The sequence below is a fragment of the Strix uralensis genome, chromosome 5 (genome assembly GCF_047716275.1).
Source record: "Strix uralensis isolate ZFMK-TIS-50842 chromosome 5, bStrUra1, whole genome shotgun sequence".
Classification (NCBI taxonomy): Eukaryota; Metazoa; Chordata; class Aves; order Strigiformes; family Strigidae; genus Strix; species Strix uralensis.
In genome coordinates this window covers 63,982,539-64,009,249 of record NC_133976.1, presented here as the reverse complement: position 1 = coordinate 64,009,249, position 26,711 = coordinate 63,982,539, and the positions used below count along the sequence as shown (strand labels likewise).

At 43.3% G+C, this 26,711-nt stretch overlaps 1 protein-coding gene across 8 annotated transcripts in view; it reads left to right on the top strand.

Annotated features, from left to right (window-relative positions):
* The window catches only part of STK38L (serine/threonine kinase 38 like), a 54,534-nt gene that overhangs the window by 14,802 nt on the left and 13,021 nt on the right, over window positions 1-26,711 (top strand). For 3 of the 8 annotated variants that reach the window (XM_074871333.1, XM_074871334.1, XM_074871335.1), the window contains 5 exons: window positions 15,128-15,272; window positions 17,081-17,132; window positions 18,355-18,477; window positions 19,062-19,145; window positions 26,204-26,327. In XM_074871333.1, coding sequence (XP_074727434.1) covers window positions 15,139-15,272; window positions 17,081-17,132; window positions 18,355-18,477; window positions 19,062-19,145; window positions 26,204-26,327 — 517 coding nt within the window. In that variant the 5' untranslated portion in view covers window positions 15,128-15,138. Of the gene's footprint in view, window positions 1-92; window positions 183-14,799; window positions 14,846-15,097; window positions 15,273-17,080; window positions 17,133-18,354; window positions 18,478-19,061; window positions 19,146-26,203; window positions 26,328-26,711 lie in introns of all 8 variants that reach the window. The other 5 variants (XM_074871339.1, XM_074871337.1, XM_074871332.1 and 2 more) reach the window with 4 other exon arrangements.

Below are 26,711 nucleotides of genomic sequence, written 5' to 3'. Positions count from 1 at the left end.
TTTTTTTTTTTTCTGTAGGGATTGTTTTTGCGCATGAGAAACAAAATAGAATCCAGACCATCTGTTACTTAATGCAGTTTCCTGTTTTATAGCCACAAGAGCATCCTTCCTCTGTACATACATCATCTGCAATTAGAAAAAGAAAACTCAAAATATTCATGACTTCAACACTTGCATCATTGGTAAATACCAGAATTTAATGTGGTTTTATTTTGCAGAAAGGTCTGTCCACCTCAAGCCATCATTGGAGGTTGTGGTGGGGATACCTTCGCTGGTAACTCTTCTGGTAGAGTTGAGTAGAATGAGAAGAGGCACATTAAGGAATGAGTGAGAAGTTAGAGTGGGCCTTAAGGTGGATGTTCCTGATGTGTTACTGTAGATCAGGCTTTGCTCTAAGTCTTTGCTCTCGGCATTCTTTGAGTGAGCATAAAACTATTCAGATTCAGGTACAAATTATGTCTCTGCTGCATAGTGTGGACTTCTGCTCCACGTCAGCATGGCTGTTTGAGCTTGCTTCTCCATGTTGGGCTTTGTTCAACTTACAGGAACTAAGTAGTGCTGCAAGAGGAGCACTTGGTATGGCTTCCAAAGCAAACAGAAATAGCACATAGTACAAACCCTTCCTGGTCTTTGTAAATATAGCTAGGGTTATTCATGAATAGAATGCAGCACATGATAGTTATGCTATCTAGGGGATAGATGTTCATCATGATTAGCCTCACCATAACTATTTTCATCAAAATTGAATGGACTGTGTTTTGTGTTGTGGCAGCCTGAAATAAAGGGGCTGTGAGAAAGTTATAGCCTGTCTTTTGAAAGCTTTGCAGAGCTGTTCTCTTCATCAGCCTATTTTCAAATGGAACCAGCAAAAGTTGGTGCAAGAAGAATGTGACTCATTGGTGAGAGTTAACATTTGTTTAACAGTTGTCACCATTGGACTCTGGGATTTATGTTGTACCCAACCTGATATAACTGGCCACTGTGGAGAGGGACAATGCCTCAAGTGTATCCAAACCCTACTTGGATGTAGTCCAAATTTGGGTGCCTGCAAAAGGGACAGTGCTGTTCTCTCCCTTGTCCTCTGTGCCTATCCATGTTTCATTACTCCTCTTTAACTGAATTTAAGTAGTTGTGTAGTTGGAGAGTGGGACAAACCAACTTGCTGATTTTATGGAAGAAGTGTCTCCTTTTTACAGGAGCATGGGAGTGGTTGGTAGCTTAGTTTTGTCAGGCTGCTGAGTTCACCTAACTCACCTGTGGCTGTGACTGCATTATTGGGAAAACTATAGGAGTGCATGGTGAGGGCTGGGCAGGGATCAGCAAAGTGAGAGGGAGGGACTTCTCTAAGAAGCAGTTCATAGAACTGTACTGACACTCCTTGAAACAGAGCTTGGCAGCAGTGTCTACCTTTTCTGTGTAAGGGCCTTATGCTTGGGGCCCATCCTCATAAGGAAATGTTAATGTTAAATAATATTTCAAAAGTGGAAATGATCGCATTCTTCCTATGGCTTATTTGGGTTTTTCTCTGGTTATTACTTATGGGAAATAGCTGGTTGTATCCACCTTGCCAAGCAATTCAGATCACTGCCTGGAAGACTTCTTTATTTGCCACTTTACCAGTCTCCATCTTTACATATTGTTTGCACTAAACTGGTATTTTTGTTCAAATTTCCTGCAGGTAACTCCACTGGCCTTTGTCTCTGCTTGACAGATAAAGAAACAAAGGCACAATGACACTTAGTCACCTTACAGGACAATAGAGACACACTGAAAAGGAACAGTAAGAGCCATTCTTCAGGAACACAGGTGTTGCTTTTCCTTCTACTTTCCTGTAAAGCCCATACTTTTATATGAGGTGACCTGTGTTCCACAAAGAGTCCTTCTTACTGATGAATCTTGCTCCTTTTCTCAGTCAAGAGCATGCTTAGCCTTCAGGATGTGCTGCAAGACTGTTCTGTTCTGAAGAATTTCTTCATAGGAAAGTTTTGCTCCTGGAGAAGTTGTCGTTCTCTTATTCTTGAAAGCATATGAAACTATGTTCTTTAAGAATTTTTTTAATCTGGAAATTTGCCCATTCTTGCATGTTTAACTGTAGCATAGCAGCTACGTACAGCCTTAATATCTTATAGAAACTTAAATATCCCCTGTTGCTTTTCTCTCTCACTTTCTCTTGTAGCTGGATATAGCCAGAACTTTTACTCACACCCTGCTTTTGCTTCTGTTGTCCTTTAAGTAGGAAACCAGATAATAGAATCAAGTCTCCGAGATTAATTTAAAGGAAAACACCTATTCTGAGTGAGCTTTCCCAGGCCAAGACTGGAGAATGACCTTCCACAGGGAACTAATGCCCATCACAAACCACATCATCTTTCACCTAGAGACAAATCTTTTATTTCCTTTTCCTTTTTTGCCTTTCTCTTGTCTTCCTAGAAGGGTGGATATGTGATTGATGATCTTTATTGATCATCTTTATTGATGATCTAGATGAGGGGATCAAGTGCACCCTCAGTAAGTTTGCAGATGACACCAAGTTGGGTGGGAGTGTTGATCTGCTCAAGGGAAGGGAGGCTCTGCAGAGAGATCTGGACAGGCTGGAGCGATGGGCTAAGGCCAACTGTATGAGCTTCAGTAAGGCCAAATGCTGGGTTCTGCACTTCAGCCACAACAACCCCCAACAGTGCTACAGGCTTGGGGAGGAGTGGCTGGAGAGCTGCCAGTCAGAGAGGGACCTGGGGGTGTTGATTGACAGCCAGCTGAACATGAGCCAGCAGTGTGCCCTGGTGGCCAAGAAGGCCAATGGTATCCTGGCTTGCATCAGAAATAGTGTGGCCAGCAGGGACAGGGAAGTGATCTTATCCCTGTACTCGGCACTGGTGAAGCCGCACCTTGATTACTGTGTTCAGTTTTGGGTCCCTCACTACAAAAAGGACGTTGAATTACTTGAGCATGTCCAAAGAAGGGCAACGAAGCTGGTGAAGCGTCTGGAGGACAGGTTTTATGAGGAACGGCTGAGGGAACTGGGGTTGTTTAGTCTGGAGAAGAGGAGGCTGAGGGGAGACCTCATCGCCCTCTACAACTACCTGAAAGGAAGCTGCAGAGAGCTGGGGATGAGTCTCTTTACCTCTTATCCTATTGCTTGTTACTTTGTTAATGGCCTCAAATTGAGCCAGGGAAGGTTTAGACTGGATATTAGGAAGCATTTCTTTACAGAATGGGTTGTTAGGTGTTGGAATGGGCTGCCCAGGGCAGTAGTGGAGTCCCCATCCCTGGAGGTGTTGAAGAGTTAGGTTGACATAGCGCTGGGGGATATGGTGTAGTTGAGAATGGTTAGGTTAATGGTTGGACTAGATGATCTTCAAGGTCCTTTCCAACCTAGATGATTCTGTGATTGTGTAGGAGGGATTATGTGTGTATGCACATAGCCATAACAAAGCACTCCTCAGCTTCACTTCAGCCTTAGAGTAGATGAGCAGCTGGGATGTGAAGCAATAGGCTGCATGAAGACTCAGATTTCATGAAGGCAAGGCTCTGTGAGTCTGCCACTGAAAAATCTGTTTTTCTATATGCCTAAACCTCTAAATCTTAGAAGGATAAGCCCTGGTGTGTGGTTTGAGCCCAGAGGGCAACTGAGAACTGTGCAGCTGTTCACTCACCCCTTTCTCCCCAGTGCTGGGAAGGAGAAAAATTAATCAAAAGGCTCAGGAATCAATATAAGGACAGGGAGGGGTTACTTACCCACTGACAGTCACAGGCAAAAGACAGGCTCGTTAGGGGAAGAAAAAAAGATGTCACTTTAATTCAAAACATTAACTATAATGATGCTTAACAGACAGAATGGGACAGTGAGGAATGTTACCATATCTCAAAAACACCTCCCCCCACTCCTCTCTTCTTCCCAGGCTCAGGTTTGTTCCCGATATCTCTACCTCCTCCCCCAGTGGCACAAGGGCAGGGGATGGGGTGGTGCAATCAGCCTGCTGCTGCTTCCTCCAGGGTGAGAGGGGAAGCACTCTTCTGCATTCTTCCCCCTGCTCCATATGGCATCCCTCTCATGGGAGACTCCTTCACAAACTCTCCACCATGAGTCTTCCCCACGGGATGCATTCTTCTCAAGATGCTTCGGTGTGGGTCACCTCCACGTGTTGCAGTCCTCCCAGTGATGAGCTATGACAGCAGGGGCTTCTTTCCACAGAGACCTGGGGGTTCTCCACATGCCGCAGGTGGATCTCTGCTCCTCTGGTGACCTCCATAGGTGTCAGGGAGGGTGACCCTGCTGTCTCACCATGGGATACAGGGTCCATGCTCCGGCACACTACCCCCCGTTCCTCCTCCTTCCTTTCCACTGACCTTGGTGTTTGCATAGGTGTCCTTCTCATAACTCCTCCTCAATGTCCCCCACCCTCTCTCAGGTTCTGCTTCTTAAATATGTTATCACAGAGGTGCAGCCACTGTTGCTAATTGGCCCGGCATTGGCCAGAGGCGGGTCCAACTTGAAGCGCAGGGAGCTTTGAGAAGCTTCTCACAGAGGCCACGTCTGTAGTCCCCTCCCCCGCTACCAAAACCCTGCCACACAAAGCCAGCACACCAGGCTACCCACTTGCAGTGTATTTTTGTTCTCAAAATGATACATAGATTGATACAGTGATATATATGTTCTCAAAGTAATATAAATGTTGAAATGCAAAAACAGTTGTATTGACTGTTCTTTACTAAAACAGTCTGCTAGTAAGGCAGAATGGTAATGCTTTCTCTTTTCAGTTGTCCTTGTTATCACTGTAGGGATCAGATGTTGCCATTATTGTTCCTTCTTGAAATAATATTTCTTTCTCTACCTTTGGTACTGATGGTTAGAGCTTCTGATGGTTTAGTGGTAAGAGTAAGGCACAGCTCCATCCCCACCGTTCCAAATCTGCTTCCCAGCTTCAGGCACTAGAAAGGTGGTAAGATGTATTCCTCTCTTAAGTCAAAAGACCGCACACATCTTTCCATCTTTGTGTATCCTGGGCCTCATCAAGGTAGTCTGCTTTCTGTGCCATCAGCTGTCTCCTTCTCCAAAAATCATAGTTAAAGAACTAAACTGTTGTAGTGGGATTTGAATGGACAAACATCTGCTCTCCAGTATTTCATATACAAACAAGATGCTCTACCTGCATTTGCAGCTTTTTAAGGCCAGAGGGATCTGTTGTGCTCATTAACTCTAGAGAGACTAGAGACATTGCACAGGCCATAGCCGGTCATTGATGTTCCACATCTCATTTAGCAGTCAGTTCCTTTGCTGGCATGCACTTTTGTGTAATTACCATATTAATTTGATTGATGTGATCTAAAAAGAGCCTAGCAAGAGTCAGGGATTCGAACATACGTCAGTTAAAACAAACTTAGTGCACTCTTTTCCTCCAGCATTCTCCAATGCAAAGGTGAAGCCCCCCTCTGTTCCTCTTCCCTAGGCTCCTTAGAGAATAGAAAGGCTTTACAGCATCTGTAAAATTTGAGAGTAGAGTTGATTGGATCAAAGCTGAAAACGTATTACAATTTCAAGGAAACTTTATACAGGTGACATATTAGAAGTTCTTCCTCTGATTCTTTACTTCTGTCCTAAGTTGTGTCTCTTGGCCATGGAAGAGCTGGATGTAGAGAAACTCACTGTGACTGAATTTTACTTTTAGACAGTTGGACATGTTTTGGAGTGGGGCATATCTTTCATTAGACCTGAGTATAATTTTATGCAGAAAACTAGTAAGGAGGAAGCAGATTTTTGGTCACTGACCTTGCTCTGTTCATAATTATTTCATGATCCAAAACATTGCAGCAAAATATTTAGCACAGGATTTTTTATGCCAGTTCATTTAGTAGATCTTTAAAACAATGTTTTCTTGAATATGCCTGGATGCAAGTACCTGCTCAAAGCTGAGAAAATGCTTAAGTGCACAGGAATGCAGTTACTTCAATAGATAGAAGAACTTCCTGTTTTTAGACACTTTGAAGAGGACAAAGATTTGCAGCACTGTGAAACTTGGGGAAAGCCAGGAGAAAGGAAAGATACGAGTGAGCAAAGCAATGCCATTTCATTGCACAGCATTGTTAGTTTTTCAGCAAGCTACTGATTTCTCTTGTTGCCAGTAAATTAAAATGCATCAATTCAGATGCTGCAGTAAACCCTGGATGAGAGGGATGACTGCATTGGACTGCAAGTCTAGTTCCTTCATAGCATATTGTGCTTCATTTAATCATACAGGGTGTTGTCCTGAGCTGATCTCCCATTTGGAACACTCCTTGGAAGACAGAGCAGTGTGTGGATACACCAGCACCTCTATTCCCTTCCTGTTCCTAACTCTAGTCCTCCATCCTTGCTGATGAAGCAGAAGTACAACCTCTCTATTTTCTCCTTTCTCTCTACAGGAGGTTAATGGGGTGGGTGGGGGCGTCCTATCTTGCAGCGGCTGTGTAGTGCTGGCTGGGGTTAAACCCCCCCACACACGCATAATAAAACGATTTGAGTGGATACAGCTAAAATACAAATGATTGGATTGTCTTAAAAAGCCCTCTGTAAAGAAAATGAGTTATTTGAAAGGACTGAGCTCATGAAGATTTTTGATATGTCATTGCAAGTCACTCAACGCTGAACGAGTGTACAGGATGTCTCAATGTACTTTGGGACAGAGCGATTGATAGTAGAGCATAAAGAATGTAATTGTATTGCCAAAGGTTGAGGCAAGTGGAGCAACGATGGAAGTGACCTTATTAATGGATTTTTTCTAAACATTTGGTGGCCAGTCTCCCATTGTTAGTGAAAGCAAAGGTTATGATGTTTGAATTAAAAGGTTTTGCTACTTGAAGTGGACAAAAGATTAACTCTAAAAGGAAGAAAACAAAGTACATGTATTTTATATAGGTGTAGATGACATACTTTATATGTATACCCATATAAATATATATTTTTGTATATACATACATAGTTTCACCCAGCCCATATCTTTTCCTGTCAGGGAAATTATTTTGTGTTTGTTGGCCGTGCTTGCTGCTCGTTGAAAGTAGCAGAGAACTGAATCACAGCCACTGTTCATGGGAGACTTCTGCTGTTCAGCCTCATTGAATAGCAGGAAATCCTGGAGTGCAGCACGACTCCAATATTCAGGTTTTATTCCATATTAGGAAATATTTCCTTATAATTACTGCGGGTGTGTTGGAATGATTTGCGAGATTAATTTCTGTGGGCCAGATTAAAAAATGAAGCCCTATCACTTCTGGGTTTTGGACAAACTCCATGGGAAGGAATGAACAGGCTCAGCCTGGGGAAGGGTGGCCCTTTTCGATCAATGCAGGTGAAACTGGCTGCACCAAAATTCTTTTAAAAGAAATTGTTTCAGCCCAGTGTGTTTTCTCAATCTGGGTTACGCAGCTTCTCGCACTGGCACAAAGCATCTAGTGGCAGCAGGAGAGAAACAAACAGATGGTTTGATGGAAAGTGGCATGGCTTCTTTCAGGAACAGTACTGGCTAATGCCAACGTACAGTGTGCATACAACTGTGGCCTTTGCAGGGCAGGGTTGTTGGTATTTTTCAGAGGGTTTTTTTGCCTGGTCTACTCAGAGCCCCTCTTTGACATTTTTGGGGTATTTGTAGGTTTAGTTGTCTACCCCAAGATAGGAAAGTAATTTGATGAAAGCATCTCTTACTTGGGTGCATTGGGTGAAAAGCTCTTCTGGGGTTTAGGGGGCATGTTGGAGCCAGCCACTGACACCCTGAGTTGCTCTCTGGGCCTTGCAGTCCCCTGGGTTTCCCTGGTGTCATCGGTCCCAGAAGCACAGCAGCTGCTGAGGCTGCAGGACCCGTGCAGCGTTTCCATCCCTGAGTCCTTTGTGTCTGTGACTGTCTCCTCAAGTTTTTTTCATGGTCGGGGAGGGGTCAGACACTGGGAGTGTCCACCCTTTTTGGTTTATGAGCTGGGGCTGGGTGAGTCAGTCATGGAGTGTTCTCTGCTTTTAGCTGTGACTATAATGGGCAATTCATCCAGACGCTTCATGGGGAAAGCAAGAATGACTTAAAATGGCTAAAATGTTTGAACATCTTTTGCTTTTAAATAGCAAAGCCTGTTCTGACAGGACTAATTTTACTCAGTTTCTTAGTGCTACTTTAAATAGAACAAATGTAATTCACTCTGTAACTTTTAAAGTAGCAAAACTTACTAGAACAAAATGTACGTTGTGGAATGAATAACAAGTCAAAGGAAATGAAGTATATAAATGAAGTAAATGAAATGCTGAAGTGTCAGTGATGTCTTGTTATCTCATTTTCCCTTCTCAGATGGGGACTGTTGTAAAAACTGGAGAGTGTCAGAACGATCTGGTCTTGGCAATAACGTCAAAGAAGAATAATCTGCATGTTGAAGTATCTGATTTGTTTTATTTGGCAGGTAGCATATTAAATAAAATAGGGGCTTGTGAATGGTGAAACTGCTGAAAACCTGAAATATGTAGGAATGTAATATTTCTTTTTCTTTCTGAAGAAGCTAGTACCATCCAGATGTTAGAATGGGAATATCAGGCCAAAACCTATTGAGCTGAAGGTTTTTTTATTGACCTAAGTGAACTTTGGACAAGGCTTCATTCTGAACATGAAAATTGGTATTTAGTAATAACATGAGTATTAAGATCAGGCTTCAAGAGTTGAAAAATACTGGCCCATAACTGACATAGATTGGAGTGGTGGTGTTTTCATGTTTGCTTGCTGCTCAGAGACTTCAGGATCCTGTACTGTTTTGTTTGTTTCTGGATGTTTCTCAAAAGCTTTGGAAGTGGATTTAAAGTGGGTTATAGAAAAAGAAGGCAGGGAACCTCTCCAAGGAGGAGGTTTGGTATAAACAGTTGGATGGTGAAAATATGCACAGTGCAATTGCCAGATTTGTGCTAACAGAAACCGTTGTGCAGAAAGTAATTTTCCCTCTGGGCTGATACCACAGTATGACCACTTTCTCCTTCTGTTTCATCATTAGAACTATCAGCTGTTGTACAAGATTTTTATCTTTCTTTCTGTTTGCCTGTCAGTTCATACCACATACAGTTGCATGTTTCAGAAGTTGCTCAGGGTGCCTGGGTGTGTGCTGCTCCAGCCGGGCTGGTGCTCATACTTGAAGCCTTGCTGTATCCATGCTGCTTTCCTAGATAGCACTTTTTAAATATCCTCCTTGTCGGTAGTGGCTTTTAGTGCCCAGTTTTGTGAGTTGCTTTGCTGTGTTTGTAAGGAGCCAAGCAGTGTTGCTAAGTCTGCTCTAGCTTCTTGCTCAGAAGAGCTCCGGCACTACGCATGGTGGTGATAGCTGGTGTTTTTGAAGATACTTGCTTTATTGAGCTGTATGTGTTTACTTTGGAACAGGTCTGGCACCAAAAGCCTGTCTTTCCTTTCTCTTCTACCTTCCAGTTCTTGAAAAATGCCATTTGTATACTTCATTTCAGGATCAAGTTGAATGGCAAAATGTGTCATGCTGAGACAATGGGAACTTTGAAAGGCAGAAATATGTTTCAGTATCTGCCTTACCCAGAGGCTTTCATTCAAGAGCCAAATTCTCTTGGAATGTAAATGGAATTTTTATAAACTTTGCAGTTTTACTCTTTTTACTGCAGTGGAGTACTGCCTTCCTAATGCGCTGGGCTTTGGCTGCATGCTTAACTGTATAAATGAAAATTATCAACCTTTCTGTGAAGTGACGTATCTGTTTTGGGAGGAATGATTGGTGTTTCCTGTCCTGCTGAACAACATGTATGTAGCTTTACGTTTTAAATCCAAATCAGAGACCCCAGCAGTGTGACATAAGTAGCATTGTTCTGTCATGTGGAAAAAAACATGCTTTTCTCTGAGAAAATTGTATGTGGTGTTTGCTCCCTAACTTAAATATGCACTAAGTAATGAGTCCAGAGTGAACTTATTCTAGGGTTGCTGTATAATTATACTACATGCATGGTTTCAAAAATAAGAATGATATTTCCATTGTGCAACTTAGGTCCAGATTAAGTTGATAGTATAGATCCAGCCTTATTTGATAGTAAGAACGAGCTATATGATATAACAGAGCTGTGCAGGAGACTTGTCTGTAAAGTGACTAGCACATTCAGACCCGTTCTTACAGAAGTGAGGCCCAGTCGTGATGCACACCACTGTCTAAGTGGCACAGACTTGCTCTTTTGCTGGCACTCTGTGTAAGAGAAAGCAGGAATTGATCAAATAGGTTACTGTAGTATCCTGAGAAATGTGAAACCCTCTAATAAGGAAGATAGCTGGAAAGATTGGTTTCAGTTTTCACTGCTTGTAGCATACTCTCACATGTTTATATTCTCACTGAAGTGAGAAATTATTATAAAAGTAAATGTGAATGTTTGGAAGGATATGTTAGAAGGATCTGAAATGATGACCTTATCTGCTTGGGGGGGTGGGGTGTTTTTTGGTATGTTTTGTTGTTGTTTTTTTTTTTTCTTTTTACCATCAAAGTGTTTGAATCGTCACTACAGTTCAGATGTTTGGTGATGATACTCTCTACTCCACATCCCTGTTCTCTTGCACTATTTTACAGGCTAGAAACTATGCAATGGGTAATAAAGGGAATTTCTGGAGAACTTGTAGCACAACTGTGTGGGGATCCTGTTTCATCCCTCGTTATGCTTTTCTCCTTAAAGTCTAGAGCTACCTGGATATATAGAAATAGACTTTAAAATTACCGAGGGTGTCAAATCTCCATCCTTCCTTCCTGCCAAGCAATAGCTCTGTGCTCTGCCTTACCTTCATGCACCCTGGATGCCCAGAGCCGGAGCTGTGCAGGCTGGAGACAACTTGCGAGAGGTTTGGATTTTGTGTTCTCATCCCTTCCTGATCAGAAAGTGATCCCACAAAGTGACAAGTGTTTCTTTCAGGGGAGAACAGTTCTCCAGGTGCCTTGATTTCTTCCCTCTTTCCTCTTCTGAGTTGTTGTAGCAGGTGGGATTGGATGCCTCGGTGATTTTGTTCTCAGTAACCAGAGTCTTAATCTGATAGTCTAATACGAAAACATCAATGACAATGTTGGAGCTGCCAAGAAGTGCCCCAGAGAGGACATGAGTTTTGAGTTACCAGTTTTGCAACAGAAGTTGGGTGTGGGGTTTTCAACAGTGGAAATTCTTTCAGGAGAATCAGTTGAGGGTTTGACTTAGAGCTGTTGTGATAGATGGGAGTGCAAATTGAAATTGTAGTAAACACTGTGTGGCCTTTCTCTGCTTCCCAGTTGGGAGAGATCTGGGAATAAAAAGATCAAATTTATGCTTTGACCAGGCAGCATTTTCCTACCAACTGAAATTGTTCTGTTCTATTCTGTGGTGGATCAGGAGAGACTTGCTTAGAGGAGAGTTTTGAAAACTCCAGTTTGTTAGCTGTCCCCTTTCTGCTGCTGTACCTTCCTCTCCCTCATTCTTCAGGAACATCCTTCAGCTCCTCCCTGCTATGCTGCTGTCCCACCTGCCTCTGGGGGCAAGATTTTCCTTGGTTGCCCCACATCTGTAGCTCCTCATCCCCATGCCGTAGGTGCTTGCTGCTGCTGCTGAGCAGGCATCAAGAGAAGGGCTTGTACTGTGAGCTCAGCCATCCATCCAGGAGGTGCAGGCTGGATTTCTGGGCAAAGCAGCAGATATGGCGTCTCTGCTTCTGGCAGCTCCAAGACATTGTCCTGCGGGCTGTGCGCTGCTCAGTGTGTCCTGTCGATTAGATCAGTTTCATTTGTCTCTCGTTCACAGCCGGTGGTGTATCATTGTGTTCTGAAGTAACAGGCCCTTCAGAAAGAAAGGTCTTTGGTCTTTGTCAGCCAGAGGAGTTTTGGCCAAATATGGCTGGCTGGTTTAATATGACCTTTTTTGTGGTCTAGGGAGTCTAATGCAAGGCTGGTGATACAGCAGGAGTAGAATGGTTCCGTTATGTAAATGGCATGAATTTTGGTGAATTAATAGGTTTTTGAGGACATTTTCAAGCAGTGTGGGTGGCACCTTTTCAAAACACTCCTGTTAATGTGGTGAGGTCAGCATAAGTAGTGTGCTATCAATAAAAGGCCCCATTTTGAAGCTTCTTCCATCCCGCCCCCCCTCCCCTCCGGTATCATTTGTTTATAAAGGTCATGCTTAAGGACTTGACTTGGTTACTCCTAACTGAATATTTTGTTCGGGATGTGGATTTGTGCTTTGTTTGGGGGTTTATTAGTTGCAGAGAGGTGGGAGGAAAAAGGATGAAGGGGTTTTCTTGTCTGTGAGTTGACATAGGATTTTGTGGGATACCTTGTGTCTTCTGCCAGGTCTGTGCTCTTTTCCACTTTGGGGAAGCCAAAGAGCTTAGGGCATCTCTTGGTTTTACAAATTTCTTTTTGGTGTGTGTTGTGTTGTTTTTGGTTTTTTTGTTGGGTTTGTTTGTTTTTTTTCTCATGGTGACAGAACTAACTGGGGACACCAATTGCAAACTGAGCAAATGTAAAGTAAATTCTATCTCAAGGAAATGTGCTGTGGTACGGTGTGGTCCAGAGGCAGGGCTGGTAGGGTGTGCATAGGATTCACGGGATGCTGGAAGCAAACACTTGTGGTGATGTATCCCTCATACTTTGGTGGGCTTATGCCATGGTATGATGGTAAATAGCTTTCTCTGAGCTCACTAGTTTACAGGTTGGGTTCTAGTCTATATTTCCTTACTGTAGAACCACAGTGAGGGTCAGCCCTGCTATTTATGGCATAGTGTGCTAGTGCCAGAATTGTTACCTCCTTTTTACAGGCTTAATAAAATCAAGTGACTTAGATTTGCCATTTGGTAACATCTGCATTTGTGAGTATAGGAGCATGGGGAAAACAAATTAACAGGCAATAAAATTGCAGTGTTATTTTATCCTACCAGGAATACAAGATTTGCAAAAGATAAATATCCTGTTGCTTGCCAATGTTAGAGTGCACTCATACCTTAAGTAAAGATTAATCCATTTCAAGCCTGGGTTAATGCTACGCTATCCTGACACTCCAAAATGATCAGAAGGTGGGTTTTTACTCTATTAGGTCATTTCTTGAAATAATTTAATCACAGATGTCAGTGAGTGGTCCACAGTTGCTCTGTTTGATTTGGGTGTGTCAACATGCTGTAGGTTTTGCTCTCAGATACCTGTTTTATATTTATCTTTTCCCACCTATCAAGGGCGAAAGAGTGTAATATTGTACAACAGACGCAACAGGGAGAGTGGTGCTAAGTTCTCCCGGCTTTTGGAGAAAGGGTACATCTTTGTGTGAAGAATAGAACCCTTTAATTTTTAGTAAAGACTATTAAGAGTTGAAAGCTCTCATCTTTCTTTAGTAGAAAATCAAAGGGGATAAAAGATTGATTAAAAAATAGAAATACTGACATCTTAAAGCAGCTGTAGTGCTATTAAAACCTCTTTGTATATGTAAAGATATACATTTTTATTCTCAGAACTCTGGTGTCTTGCACAGTCCAAAATATACAGCTAAAATAATATGTACATAATGCTGTAAAACACCTTTATTTGTGACACAGCAGCTATGTTTCTGGCAACAAATACCTTATTGTTGCACCAAATCCAATTAAAAATCCACAAGATAAAATGCTGTCCTCACAGAGGGTAGCAGGTAAATCCAAAACAAAAAACGCAGAGCAGAGTTAAGCAATCTTCCTGCTCTGATACGAATGTGCCAAGTTTTCTTCTGTATGAAACTTTGAATCAATTCACCTTAAAAGGCATTAGGATCTCCTTGAAGATCATAAGCCTAATTTGGGATTTGTCTTCCTTAGAATCCCCTGGTGAAATATGAGGATTATGTAAATAATCAAAAGGAAGTGTATGTACTTCTGTGTAATTTTCCAAAACCAACCCCAAAACAACCTGAACAAAGGGGTGTGGGGCTGAGATGCTGCTATTCGTGGCTCCCCTCTGTGAAGCCCTCCTAAAGTGCCTCAACCCACATAGGGCAGGCAGTCTTAGAACAAAGTGTGCTTTTTTTTTTTTTAATCTCCTCTGGCTTCCCTAGACCAGCTGCAAGGGACTCAGGACTGCCCTAAGATGTCTTTTCCCAGCATTAAAAGCATTCTTCTAGTACATCCAAGTTCTTTGTGTTCAGGATGAAAGCTATCAAAGAGAGCAGGCTTTCTTCTTTTCTCTTTCTTCACAGTTTTTAAGTGCTCAGTGACCATGTGCCCTGATCTATAAGTACTTTATCTACATGGGTATCCTATTTACAGCCACATAGAAGATTCTCCCCCAGTTTGAGAATCTGAACACAGGGAGTTCTGTAAGGAACAACTGCTCCAGAAAATGCTCATTTCATTGGCAACATGACAGGAAAGGAAAAGGAAAGGAAACAAATGGAAAGACTGGTTACCTAATGGCCTTGTGGTGAGGAAGGGTTTTCTATTCTTAGTGGTTGGTTGTTGCTTTAGAAAAGCAACCAAACAAAAAAAAGCAACAGAAGTTTTCAATTTAAAATAATCACGATTCCATTATTTTGTTTTCATGTGATGACTTCTAGAAATCCACATGTAATTTTAAGTGGCTTTAAAATTCAAAGATATTTGATGGCTGTCTTCTATCCTTGAAATAGCTTCTCCTCTGGATGGGATTAGGGTTTTTGTCCATTTATTTTCTCATTTTATCCTGTCCTTTTGGTAGCATCTAGAAGTTCTAGAGTCTGAAATTCTCAGAGTTGTGACATGTCCAGCTGTGGGAGTTGCCTGGTCCTCCTCTCACTTCTGCCTTTTACTTTTCATGCTCTGCCACCTCTTCTCTCCACCACGCTGGACTCAGGTCCTCTGGAGGTACATTTTCCTCATTTGTGGACAAGCACTGCTGGGTGAGCTGCCCCTAGGCTGCATAATTCTTTGCTATGATTCACCCTTTGTTTTGCCAACATGTTGTTATTTTTTTAGAGAGTGGGTATTAAGTCCTCCTGCTATCTTGGGATAATTTTATAATACAGTTTTTTTAATGAAGTTTATTATGTCTAAAGAGCAGTCCCTTTCCTGTGAATTCTATAGCATCTAAGAATTTGGAGCTTGAGATGGGAAAAAGGAGTATTTTTTTAAATCTTTTTTTTTTTTCCAAGTGAGTAATGATTTGACATGCTCTGTCTCAGTACATGTTACCATGGCGATGACTGCAGGGACTACAACATCCTTTCCCATGAGTAACCACACCCGGGAGAGAGTGACGGTGGCCAAACTTACACTGGAGAACTTCTACAGCAATCTAATCATACAGCACGAAGAGAGAGAGACCAGGTACTGGCTCTGCTTCCTCTCACCCCTCTTCAGCTTTTCTTGGTTGACTTTTGGTGGTGTTTGTTCAAGGGTACTTTGATCCCCGTGCATGGAGCAGTTCTCAGTTTTTCTGTACTTGGTAGCAAGGAGCTAATCCCCAAAGGGCAGAGGCTACCTTTCAGCTGCTGGCTGTGCTGGTAAACCTGTGAACATCCCCTGCTACTGCACCAAGCAGTCACTGAGTGGCCACTGAGTGACCTCCACTTTTGACATTCTCATCAGATTATTACTACTTTGGGGAAACCACTCTGTGCAGGGTCTTATTTTGCAGCATGTGTGAGGTTTCTACTTCTGCATGTGGGGCTGGTGACCTCATTCCTCTACGTGTGCCACAAGGAGTAAACTCTACAGAGGTAGATGTTGCAGAGCTGCTGATGGGTGATAACTTGAGTTTGTGTAAGGCAAGTGGCTTGTGGTGTCTGTTCAGCATGGAGCTTATGCCAAGACTCATAAACCCTGCAGAAGGAAGTGTATAGGAGGTAGGGAACAGGACTGATAAGAGAGGCGTTTGACAGGGTAATGGGGTAAGGAAAGGAGGCAGAGCTGAGGGTGGCCTGGGGTGGAAATAAGGGGCAGTAAATTTCATAGGGTTGGTGATGGAAGGTTTGAGAGGCTCTTGGGTGGGCAGGAAGAATTCAGGGGATAATCTAATACCCACCTCTAAATTCTCCTTGGGTGGTGTTGACTGGTATTCCTTGTGTGGGAGTATGTGTTGGTCATCTCCACTTTAACTTCTCTCATTGGTGCCCAGTTCTGCCTCAGATGTGGTGAAGTTCTACTTGAATTAAGTGTCAAAGCACCAAGCATTTGATTATAATGAATGTTGTGTTTCAAATTGTCATCAGCATGTGAAATTATCATTCCCCTGGTAATATGTTTTCAATTGAGGGGTTTTCAGCTGAGCAGCAGGGTTTGTCTTCATCATACTTAGTTGTTATCCCCTGTAACTGAGTTTCTTCTAGTTAGGAAAATAGACTGTCTACCGAGGGCCTTTAACTTAGGGGATCCTGCTGTACTTCCCAAAGTGCAGAAAGACACCAGCAGCTTGGCACCCAGCCTTGAAACTCTTGGCCACTGCTAATGGCTAACCAGCTTTCTGAAAGTTGTACCCTGACAGTCATAAAGAAGCATCCCATGGGTGGAAAGAGGGGTCTATTGGACATGTTGCCATGTGCTGAGCCCCCGCTGTCTGTGGGGTGCTCCCAGGCTTCACTCCCTGCTCAGACCCTCCCAGCCTGGCATGGCACCAGCTGGAGGAGCCCTGGGATTGGAGACAGCGATGAATCCAGGAGGTAGAGTTAGTTGGCATGAGAGTAAGGGGAGCAGGACCAGGTGTGTGACCAGGGAGAGGTCAGCAAGGCTGGGGGGACTGGAGGTGAAACCTGGAGCTGGCTGAGGTGTTGGGGGTAGAGCTGAGATTGAAATGGTGCAAAAAAACCTTGTTTATTCTGATTTTAATCCTAACTGATAAAACCAGCTTTACTTCAACAAGATTGTATGAAGAAATAGAAGTCATTAGAGTGATTATATGTTTGGACCTTTAATGCTCAATTCGGCAAATACATAAATATGTGCTTTAATTTGCTTGCACATTATCAACAGCTTTGGTCACAAATGAGTAAATGGATGGAGTGGGCAGTAAGTCTTCAAATTTCCATTAGAGACAAATTCTTTGGTATCTGGAATATGTGAAGCAAAGGCATTTTCTTTCTGTAGTGTATGTTTGTTTTAATAATAAAAAACCAATCTTCTATTTCTCCCCTTTGCAGGCAGAAGAAGCTGGAAGTGGCTATGGAAGAGGAAGGCCTTGCAGATGAGGAGGTAAATACTACTTAAGTACTTTGAAGAGACTGCTTTTTTCTCACTACTTCAAATTGACATTTGAGGAACTTACAGAAACATTAGCTAGCATGACCTTAGGTTTTATTTTGTAAATGAATGTTGCCCCTGTAAATAACTTATTAGGGAAGCTGTGAATGATACTTGCAATAGCTAAGGCTTTTCATGCCACCCTTAGTCCTTATGAGACATACGGTCACAGCAAGTATATAGCATGCGTTTCAAAGATTAAAATTGTTTGCCATTATATCTGGCAAGAAAAAAAAGGTGCAATGTGCTTGGAAGAAGTGGGTAGAAAGCAAAATGCTGAACCATTTTTTCCTGATTTAATAAATGGGGCACACCCTTGCTCCATTTGGATACAGATGAGGGATCTCTGTACGGTTGTCATCTCTCAAAACTTTGGATGGTAAGTTGCTTTTCTGAGGTCCATCACACCATAGCTGCCTGTACTGCCTTCAGGATAGGCAGGGAAATAAGTAGGAACAGTGCCTTAGTGATTTCTGAGTCTGTGTGGCTCCTGGGAAGAGGGAAAAGCGAGTGTTGATGCGTAATGCCATCTTGTGGTTTTAAATGATGCTGTCATCCTAGTACAAAATCTGGCAGGTTGATGGATCTCGTTAGCAGCCTCTGAGATCTTCTCGGTATCTTTGGGAGCATAGGTTGGTACTTGTCTTCTCTCAGATTTAATCCCACTGATATTTTTGTAGAAAAAAAAAATATGACAGGATTTGGACAGATTTTTCTTTCAAATACAAGTGTTTGCCTGCTATAAACCAAATGGATTTTGCTATAGACTGTGTAAGTTGGATCTCTGCTGCCTCTTAGGCTCCTTGTTGCCTGTCATCACTCTTTCCAGTGGGGTACAGGTTTCATGCTTCACACTGCCCCAAACTTTGGCCTTTGGACTGATATACTTCGAACCAGTATGATTTTTTTTTTCTTCATTACTTTTTTATTGCTGCTTCTTTATAGCTAGGTAATAAAAAAATTAAAACAACCCCCTAAAAAAGTGAAATTGGCCTGAGGCCTCTTTTATAAAAAGACTGTGCTCATGCATCATACGTTGAGAAATTCAGAAAGTCTTTTCCTTTTACATTTCCTTTGTAATACTAATGAGAGAGAGAATACTTCACAGGAATATGTATATCTTGACTTTCTACTGTCAAATGACTTACAAATTTCTGCGTATGTGTCTCCTTAGAAAAAACTGCGTAGGTCACAACACGCTCGCAAAGAAACAGAATTTCTGCGACTGAAGAGGACTAGACTTGGCTTGGATGACTTTGAGTCTTTGAAAGTTATAGGAAGAGGAGCATTTGGGGAGGTTTGTGGTATTCTTGCTTGAACAGGATATTAAAATTGGATTTAACATTAAAATGAAACATTTTAATTACAGAATAAAAAGTTCCGATTGGGGAGTTTTATTGCCGAAGAATAGCTATTTGAGTAATTGTGTGAGACTGATAAGTCCAGTAATGAATTACATGCATCGATTTCTCAAGGCCCCTGGGAAGGCCCTTAGTTTCCCACTGCTTCTGAAACGGATGTTGCCCACATGGCCCCCTGAAATGATGGATTTGCACTTGCACAGCTTCTCTCTGTAAATATCTTCCCTGCCTGGTGTCACATCACAGTTGTATCTGTTCCTGAATTTTAGCATACACAATCTCACAGCTACCTGGAATTTACTGTGCCTGCTGACTTTTCCTAAAACAATAACTACTTCAAACTCTCTGTTCATCACTAGTGTTATACATGTACACGTACATTTTATCATGTGTTTTCAAATGTTTAACAAAAGAACTTTTCCATGCCTTCCAGTATTTTTTTGGGCCTTCCAGTAGATTCCACGCTGAGATCTAGTTTCTGAGGTAGAGAAGACTGATTGGGTTATATTTCTCATTATAGGTACGCCTTGTTCAGAAGAAGGACACGGGTCATATTTATGCAATGAAGATACTAAGAAAAGCAGATATGCTGGAGAAAGAGCAGGTTTGTGTTGTATAAGTCTCCTAGATTTCAAGCTTACGCTGTCTAGAAAATTGCCAAAGTTCTTTGTGGCAGATACTATTTGGTAATATTTTCCACTTCAAAAGCCTCAGTAATGGGGCTTTATAGTAGTCCAAAACATCTATGGAGTTGTTACCACATTAGAATAAGTTGTTACCACAAAAGAATAAGTAGAAGTTAGGAAATAAGGTCCTGTAACAGCATTTTAAAAAATGTTTCATTTACAACCAATTTGCAATAGTGACAAAGATGTTTATTTTTCTTTCTCCCTTCCTTTATCGATGCAGACCTTTATAGTACTTAATCTGTAAACTGCATTCAAGAAAAATCCTTCTTGAAAAGTAATACTGTGCCAAAGTAAAAACTGAGAGGATTTAATGTTTTCTTTTGTTGGTTAGTTACCAACAGATGTCACACTGTTCATTGGCTTTATTTTGCTTTTTAGTTGGGTCTTGTTAGTTTGGGTTGGATTTTGCTTTTACTTTTTAGTTAACACTTCACTCTGAATTCCTGGTAGGACACAACAAGTACTTTAGCACCACAAAGCAAAGAAATCAAGTGTGGATGTCTCAGGCAAAAGGGCAGATAAGAGGACTTTTCCTTACCAGCCCAAACCTTACCCATCATTTGCTCTTGTATTACATTTCCCTGCAGTGGTACTTGTACTTAATTTTCTTCCTGATGCAGACTTTTTGTCTTCTCAAGCCCATGCTCTGAATATAGGGAACCAGAGGAGCAGCATGTTCTGCACAGCAGCCAGGATGTGTGTGGCCCTCTTGTTGAAGCCCTGCTGCCATTTCATAACCTGATGTGGCAAGGAGGCTGAGCTCACACTCTCCATTTAGTTTGGGATAGTAATCTTCCCTGCAAAATGTTTATCTGCTGTAATTTTCATTGCCTGGTTTGTTCAATGGAAAGCAACATAGGACACAAATACAAGAAAATTAAGATTGTTATTCAAGCCTGCTAGCACTGGGTGATACCGTGGCTGTTTTTTAAGCAAGGTTTTAATATATCTATGTTGAGGAGTGGAAGGTGGAAAGAAATATTTTCTAATGAGAACAGAGAGAGATAAATCAAAGTTGGAGTGTCTCCTACAGAGAGGGAACCCATTGCCCTATGAAACCATGTGAAAAGAGTAGATACATGTTAAGATGTTCCTGGCCAGTAGAATTGGGGAAGACATGCAGAAGACTGTTTGCTGCTTATTGGAAATAGCCCTCAAAGCTGGAATAGTGGTACATACTTTCTCTCCAGAGAAAGCTTCCTGGTATATGAATAATGAAAATCTTACAGCTGTCAAGAAATATTTTTCCACGCATGTCTTTTGTTTGCCTTCAGGATGAGGGTACCTTCTAGTGAAACACACACCCCTCCTCCAATCTCCATTATTCTTAGTTACCAGTGAATTCATGGGGTAGCGGCTCTCCATACATTTTTCAAAGCCTCAGCTGGGACTGGAATATCGTGAGCAAGGTCAGATGTTGGTCTTGGGCAAGTGAGTTTGGGAACATCAACAGCAGTGGTGACCATATCAGTTCTGGGCCAGCTTCATGCACATCACTTGGAGGAATGGCTCCATCTTCACTTCCCTTTCCCTTCTGCTTAAACAGCCCAAGACCCTTACCATTTTTACACTGTTTTAATACTGGCCACTGAGCGCATTGCTGTCTGCTGTCATCTGTAAGGGCCCTTTTCCCACTTGGCTAAGGCACTTGCTGTACAGTTCAAGTAAGGTTTGCCATGAATGCCCATAGGAGCAGTTTCTGTGTACAATGTGGGTTTAGGAACTAGACAGTAGTTCACTGTCAGGCATTTATCTCTTCACAGTGATGGAGGAATTGGGTTTTTGCAGGAAGTAATTAGTTTAGACACTCACTCTTGCTAGAGTAGTTTCCCCAGGCTTATCTCGCCAGGTTTAAACTGTGAGATACCTGTATAGAAGTAGCTATTAGCTCTTTGTTTCTTTGTATACATACATGAGAAATCTGGTAACTTCTGACAGTAATCATAATTCATATATCATTTTACCTCTTGGTTCTTGCATTCTTTAAGATCAGCTCTGGCCTTTTCCAATAATTTTGTCAGCGTTTGCATCTTGAGTTGCACATTAAATTTTTGTCTGAGCTTGCAGTATGGAAGTATTGGGCGTGGCGCGTCAGAAGGGTGAGGCGTGTCAGTTTGCGCGGCAGTTCGTGCAGGCAGGGCGAGCGGACAGGGCGCAGTCTACCTCCGGGCTCTAGAGCCTATCTGAGCTAGTTTCTCTTATCGTCCTCCATGAGTAGACTGAACCATGGTCTCCACTCGGATCAAAACCACCACCAGAAAGAACGTGGCGACCCAGACGGAACTGCCACGCAAACATGCAGTGGTCCAGGTTCAGGGCTGCAGGGAGTGTCTGAGACTGTCAGTCCTGTCGGAAGGCACCAGTGATAACACCTGTGTGCGCTGTGATCAGCTGGATGACCTGCTCAGCCTGGTGGTGGAACTCAAAGAAGAGGTCGAGAGATTAAGAAGTATTAGGGAGTGTGAAAGGGAACTTGATTGGTGGAGTAACACCCTAGCACCCCTAAAGCAACAGGAGCAAATGGAGGTTCCAAACGAGGCAGGTAATCCCTCAACCTCTTGCTACCAGGCAGAAGGAGGGGACCTAAGAGATGGAGGCTGGAAACAGGTCCCTGCTTGGGGAGGCAGGAAGATCCTCTCCCGACCTCCCTCACCCTCCATGGTATCCCTTCACAATAGATTCAGGGCCCTGGAACTTTTGAGTGAGGAAGAGAAGGAGGAAGGAAATGAGACAAACAAGGAGGAAGACCAAGGTCCACCAAGGCCGGGTCATTCTAGACCAGGTATTAAAACCAGTTCTAAAAAGAACCCCAGAAGAGTCATGGTAGTGGGTGACTCCATTCTGAGGGGTACCAAAGGCCCCATATGCAGACCGGACCCGTTTCATAGGGAAGTCTGCTGCCTCCCTGGGGCCTGCATCAAGGACCTCAAGGCGAAACTCCTCGCTCTAGTGAGACCCAAGGACTACTACCCTCTCCTGGTTTTTCAAGTAGGTAGTGACGACATTACTAGAAGTCCTAAAGCAATTAAGAGAGATTTCAGGTCCTTGGGGAAAGTGATTAAGGGGTCGGGGGCACAAATTGTGTTCTCCTCCATCCCTTCAGTTGGGGGGATGGATGAAAAAGAATACAGGAGAACTCAACAGATGAACTTGTGACTCCAAGACTGGTGTTACCATCAGGGCTTTGGATTTTTCAGTCATGGGTTGGTATACAGGGCACCAGACCTTTTGGCATTAGATGGAATGCATCTGTCCCATAGGGGGAAGAGGATCTTGGGGCAGGAGTTAGCTGGGCTCATTGACAGAGCTTTAATCTAGATTTGAAGGGGGAAGGGGGGAAAACATCAGCCCATCTGAAGTGCATGTATATCAATGCACACAGCATGGGTAACAAACAGGAGGAGCTTGAAACCATGATGAAACAGGAAAATTATGATGTTGTGGCTATTACAGAAACATGGTGGGATGTCTCCCATGACTGGAGTGCGCCTGTTGATGGCTACAAGCTCTTTAGAAGGGACAGACAAGGAAGGAGAGGTGGTGGGGTGGCGCTGTATGTTAGGGGCTGTTATGATTGCCTTGAGCACAAGTGTAGCGAAGACAGGGTAGAGTGTCTTTGCATTAGAATCAGAGGGAAGGCCAACAGGGCAGATGTTGTAGTAGGAGTCTACTATAGGCCACCTAACCAGGACAGAGAGGTGGATGAAATATTCTATAGGTATTTAGGAGAAATCTCACGATCGCTTGCCCTTGTTCTTGTGGGAGACTTTAACTTCCCAGACATCTGCTGGAAATACAGCACAGTAGAGCGAGACCAGGCCCGGAGATTCCTGGAGTGTGTGGGAGACAACTTCCTGACGCAACTGGTGAGAGAACCGACCAGAGAAGGTGCCCTGCTGGATCTCCTCTTTGTGAACAGAGGAGGACTGGTGGATGATGTGGCGGTCGGAGGACGACTAGGGCACAGTGATCATGAAATAATAGAGTTCTCTATTCTTAGAGAGGCCAGGGGAGGGCTAAGCAGAACTGACATCCTGGACTTCAAAAGGGCTGACTTTGTCTTGTTTAGGCACCTGCTTGAAAGGATCCCTTGGGAGACAATCCTGAAGGGTATAGGGGTCCAGGAAGGCTGGGCACTCTTTAAGAAGGAAGTGTTAATGGCTCAGGAACAGGCAGTCCCCAGGTGCTGTAAGAGAAGCCGGCGACCGAGAAGACCCCCCTGGCTGAACAGGGAGCTTTGGTTGCAACTCAGGGAGAAAAGGAAATTTTACAGCCTTTGGAAGAAGGGACTAGCCACTCACAGTGATTACAAAGAGGCTGTGAGGCTATGCAGGGCAGAAATCAGGAGGTCTAAAGCCCAGCTGGAAATTACTCTGGTTTCAACAATCAAGGATAACAAGAAATGTTTCTATAAGTATGTCAACAGCAAAAGAAAGACCAGGGAGAGTATCCATCCCCTGCTGGATGCGGGAGGAAACATGGTAACAAGTGATGAGGAGAAGGCTGAGGTCCTTAATGCCTTCTTTGCCTCAATCTTGAATAACAAGACTAGTTGTACTGAGGGAATCCAGCCTCCTCAGCCAGAAGACAGAGACTGGGAGAACGACCCCCCCGCAATCCAGGAGACAGTCAGTGACCTACTGCATCACGTAGTGTGGTGGTTTAGCCCCTGCCGGGGTCTGAGACCACGTGGCCGCTGCCCCTCCCCCACAAAGGGAGTGAAATACAAAGCCCCAAGACTGAAATAAGGAAAGGTTTAATACAACAGTGCAATAGCAACACAACAAACAACAACAATAACAGTAATAGTGATAGCAATGAACAGAGCAAAATATCTACCAAAATACAGCAGTGAGAGGAGCAGATGTACAAAACCACGCGTGCACCGCGCTCCCGCACCAGGAAAATGTGACGCGCCAGGATGTGACTTCGCATGGTATCTGAATAACCCGTCTAGAGCTCCCCCCCCACTGCTGGAGAAACTTAACCCTATCCTGGTTAAACCAGGACACGTAGACACACACAAGTCTATGGGACCGGATGGGATACACCCGAGGGTGCTGAAGGAGCTGGCTGGGGTGCTCGCCAAGCCGCTTTCCATCATTTACCAGCAGTCCTGGCTGACTGGGGAGGTCCCAACAGATTGGAAACTGGCCAATGTGATGCCCGTCTATAAGAAGGGTCAGAAGGATTATCCAGGAAATTACAGGCCTGTCAGCTTGACGTTGGTGCCTGGGAAGCTGATGGAGCAGCTCATCCTGAGTACCATCACACAACACATGCGGGACAACCAGATGATCAGGCCCAGTCAGCATGGGTTTATGAAAGGCAGGTCCTGCTTGACAAAACTGACCTCCTCCTACGACAGGGTGACCTGCTTATTGGATGAAGGAAAGGCTGTGGATGTTGTTTACCTCGACTTCAGTAAGGCCTTTGACCCCGTTTCCCACAGCATTCTCCTGGCAAAACTGGCTGCTCGAGGCTTGGATGATCGCACGCTTTGCTGGGTAAAAAACTGGCTGGATGGCCGGGCCCAGAGAGTTGTGGTGAACGGAGTTAAATCCAGTTGGCAGCCGGTCATGAGTGGTGTCGCCCAGGGCTCGGTTTTGGGGCCACTCCTGTTTAACATCTTTATTGATGATCTCGACGAGGGGATCGAGTGCACCCTCAGTAAGTTTGCAGATGACACCAAGTTGGGTGGGAGTGTTGATGTGCTCGAGGGTAGGGAGGCTCTGCAGAGAGATCTGGACAGGCTGGAGCGATGGGCTAAGGCCAACTGTATGAGCTTCAATAAGGCCAAATGCCGGGTGCTGCACTTCAGCCACAACAACCCCCAGCAGCGCTACAGGCTTGGGGAGGAGTGGCTGGAGAGCTGCCAGTCAGAGAGGGACCTGGGGGTGTTGACTGACAGCAGGCTAAGCATGAGCCAGCAGTGTGCCCAGGTGGCCAAGAAGGCCAATGGCATCCTGGCTTGTATCAGAAATAGCGTGGCCAGCAGGGACAGGGAAGTGATCTTGCCCCTGTACTTGGCACTGGTAAGGCTGTACCTCGATTACTGTGTTCAGTTTTGGGTCCCTCACTACAAAATGATATTGAATTACTCAAGTGTGTCCAGAGAAGGGCAACGAAGCTGGTGAAGGGTCTGGAGCACATGTCGTACAAGGAGCGGCTGAGGGAACTGGGGTTGTTTAGTTTGGAGAAGAGGAGGCTGAGGGGAGACCTCATCGCCCTCTACAACTACCTGCAAGGAGGTTGCAGAGAGCTGGGGATGAGCCTCTTTAACCAAGTAATGAGCGATGAGACAAGAGGGAATGGCCTCAAGTTGCGCCAGGGAAGGTTTAGACTGGATATTAGGAAGTATTTCTTTATAGAACGGGTTGTTAGGCATTGGAATGGGCTGCCCAGGGAGGTGGTGGAGTCCCCATCCCTGGAGGTGTTTAAGAGTAGGGCTGACATAGCGCTGAGGGATATGGTGTAGTTGGGAACTGCTAATGCTAGGTTAAAGGTTGGACTAGATGATCTTCAAGGTCCTTTCCAACCTAGATGATTCTGTGATGCTACTGTATAAAGCTCTGTGATGGTCAGCTCAAATTTTTTGAATATTCCAATTTCATTTTAGGATATAGTAAAAAAAGGGAATTGCACTTTTCCACCAGCTTTGTCAGTTCTTCCAACAAACAAAAACAGCTTAACAAACTATGCTTTGTGTTTCTAGAGATTACTTCTGCAAAGTTGTGTGAATGGTTCCTTTCAATATTGAGTTGACTTCTGTGGGTTTCTGGTGGGTATTTTGTGAGGACTTTGAGGGATCTAATAAAAAATTATGAAAAATATGAGTATGAAAAGAGCATAGAAAATAGGTTTTTTGCTAAAGATCATGAAAATGTATTGTAGGACTAGGAATATAATACAGTGTTCCTTGTTGAAATATTTAAGTTGTCCTTTAATAATAGTAATTTTAAAAAAATTTTAGGTGGCCCATATTCGAGCAGAAAGAGATATTTTGGTTGAAGCAGATGGAGCCTGGGTAGTGAAAATGTTTTACAGCTTTCAGGATAAAAGAAATCTTTACCTAATCATGGAGTTCTTACCTGGAGGTAAGCTGTATATTGTGGTGTTAGGTGATACAAGTACTTCTTCCTTAGCTTTTCTTGTCAGCTTTGTAAAATGTTATAAACAAGCATACTGTGTAATTTGTGATAATAAAAATTTTAGCACTGTTTTAAATGAAGTCCCAGTAATGTAACTGTTCCTGATTTTTAGGAGAAGGAGAAAGATTATGAAAGGGTGTTAAAATAGACTTGGATTAAATAATTATTCTAATCCAATGTTCTGCTTTTTACTGCTGAAGCTATTAACAGTAAAAACAAAAAGAAGCTCTTGTTCAAACAGTTTATTTGTGCAATACATGTATTATGTGTTAAAATTCACTATATCTTCCTGGGCTATCCAATTAAAAATTCCCATTTAGGATTTTCAAC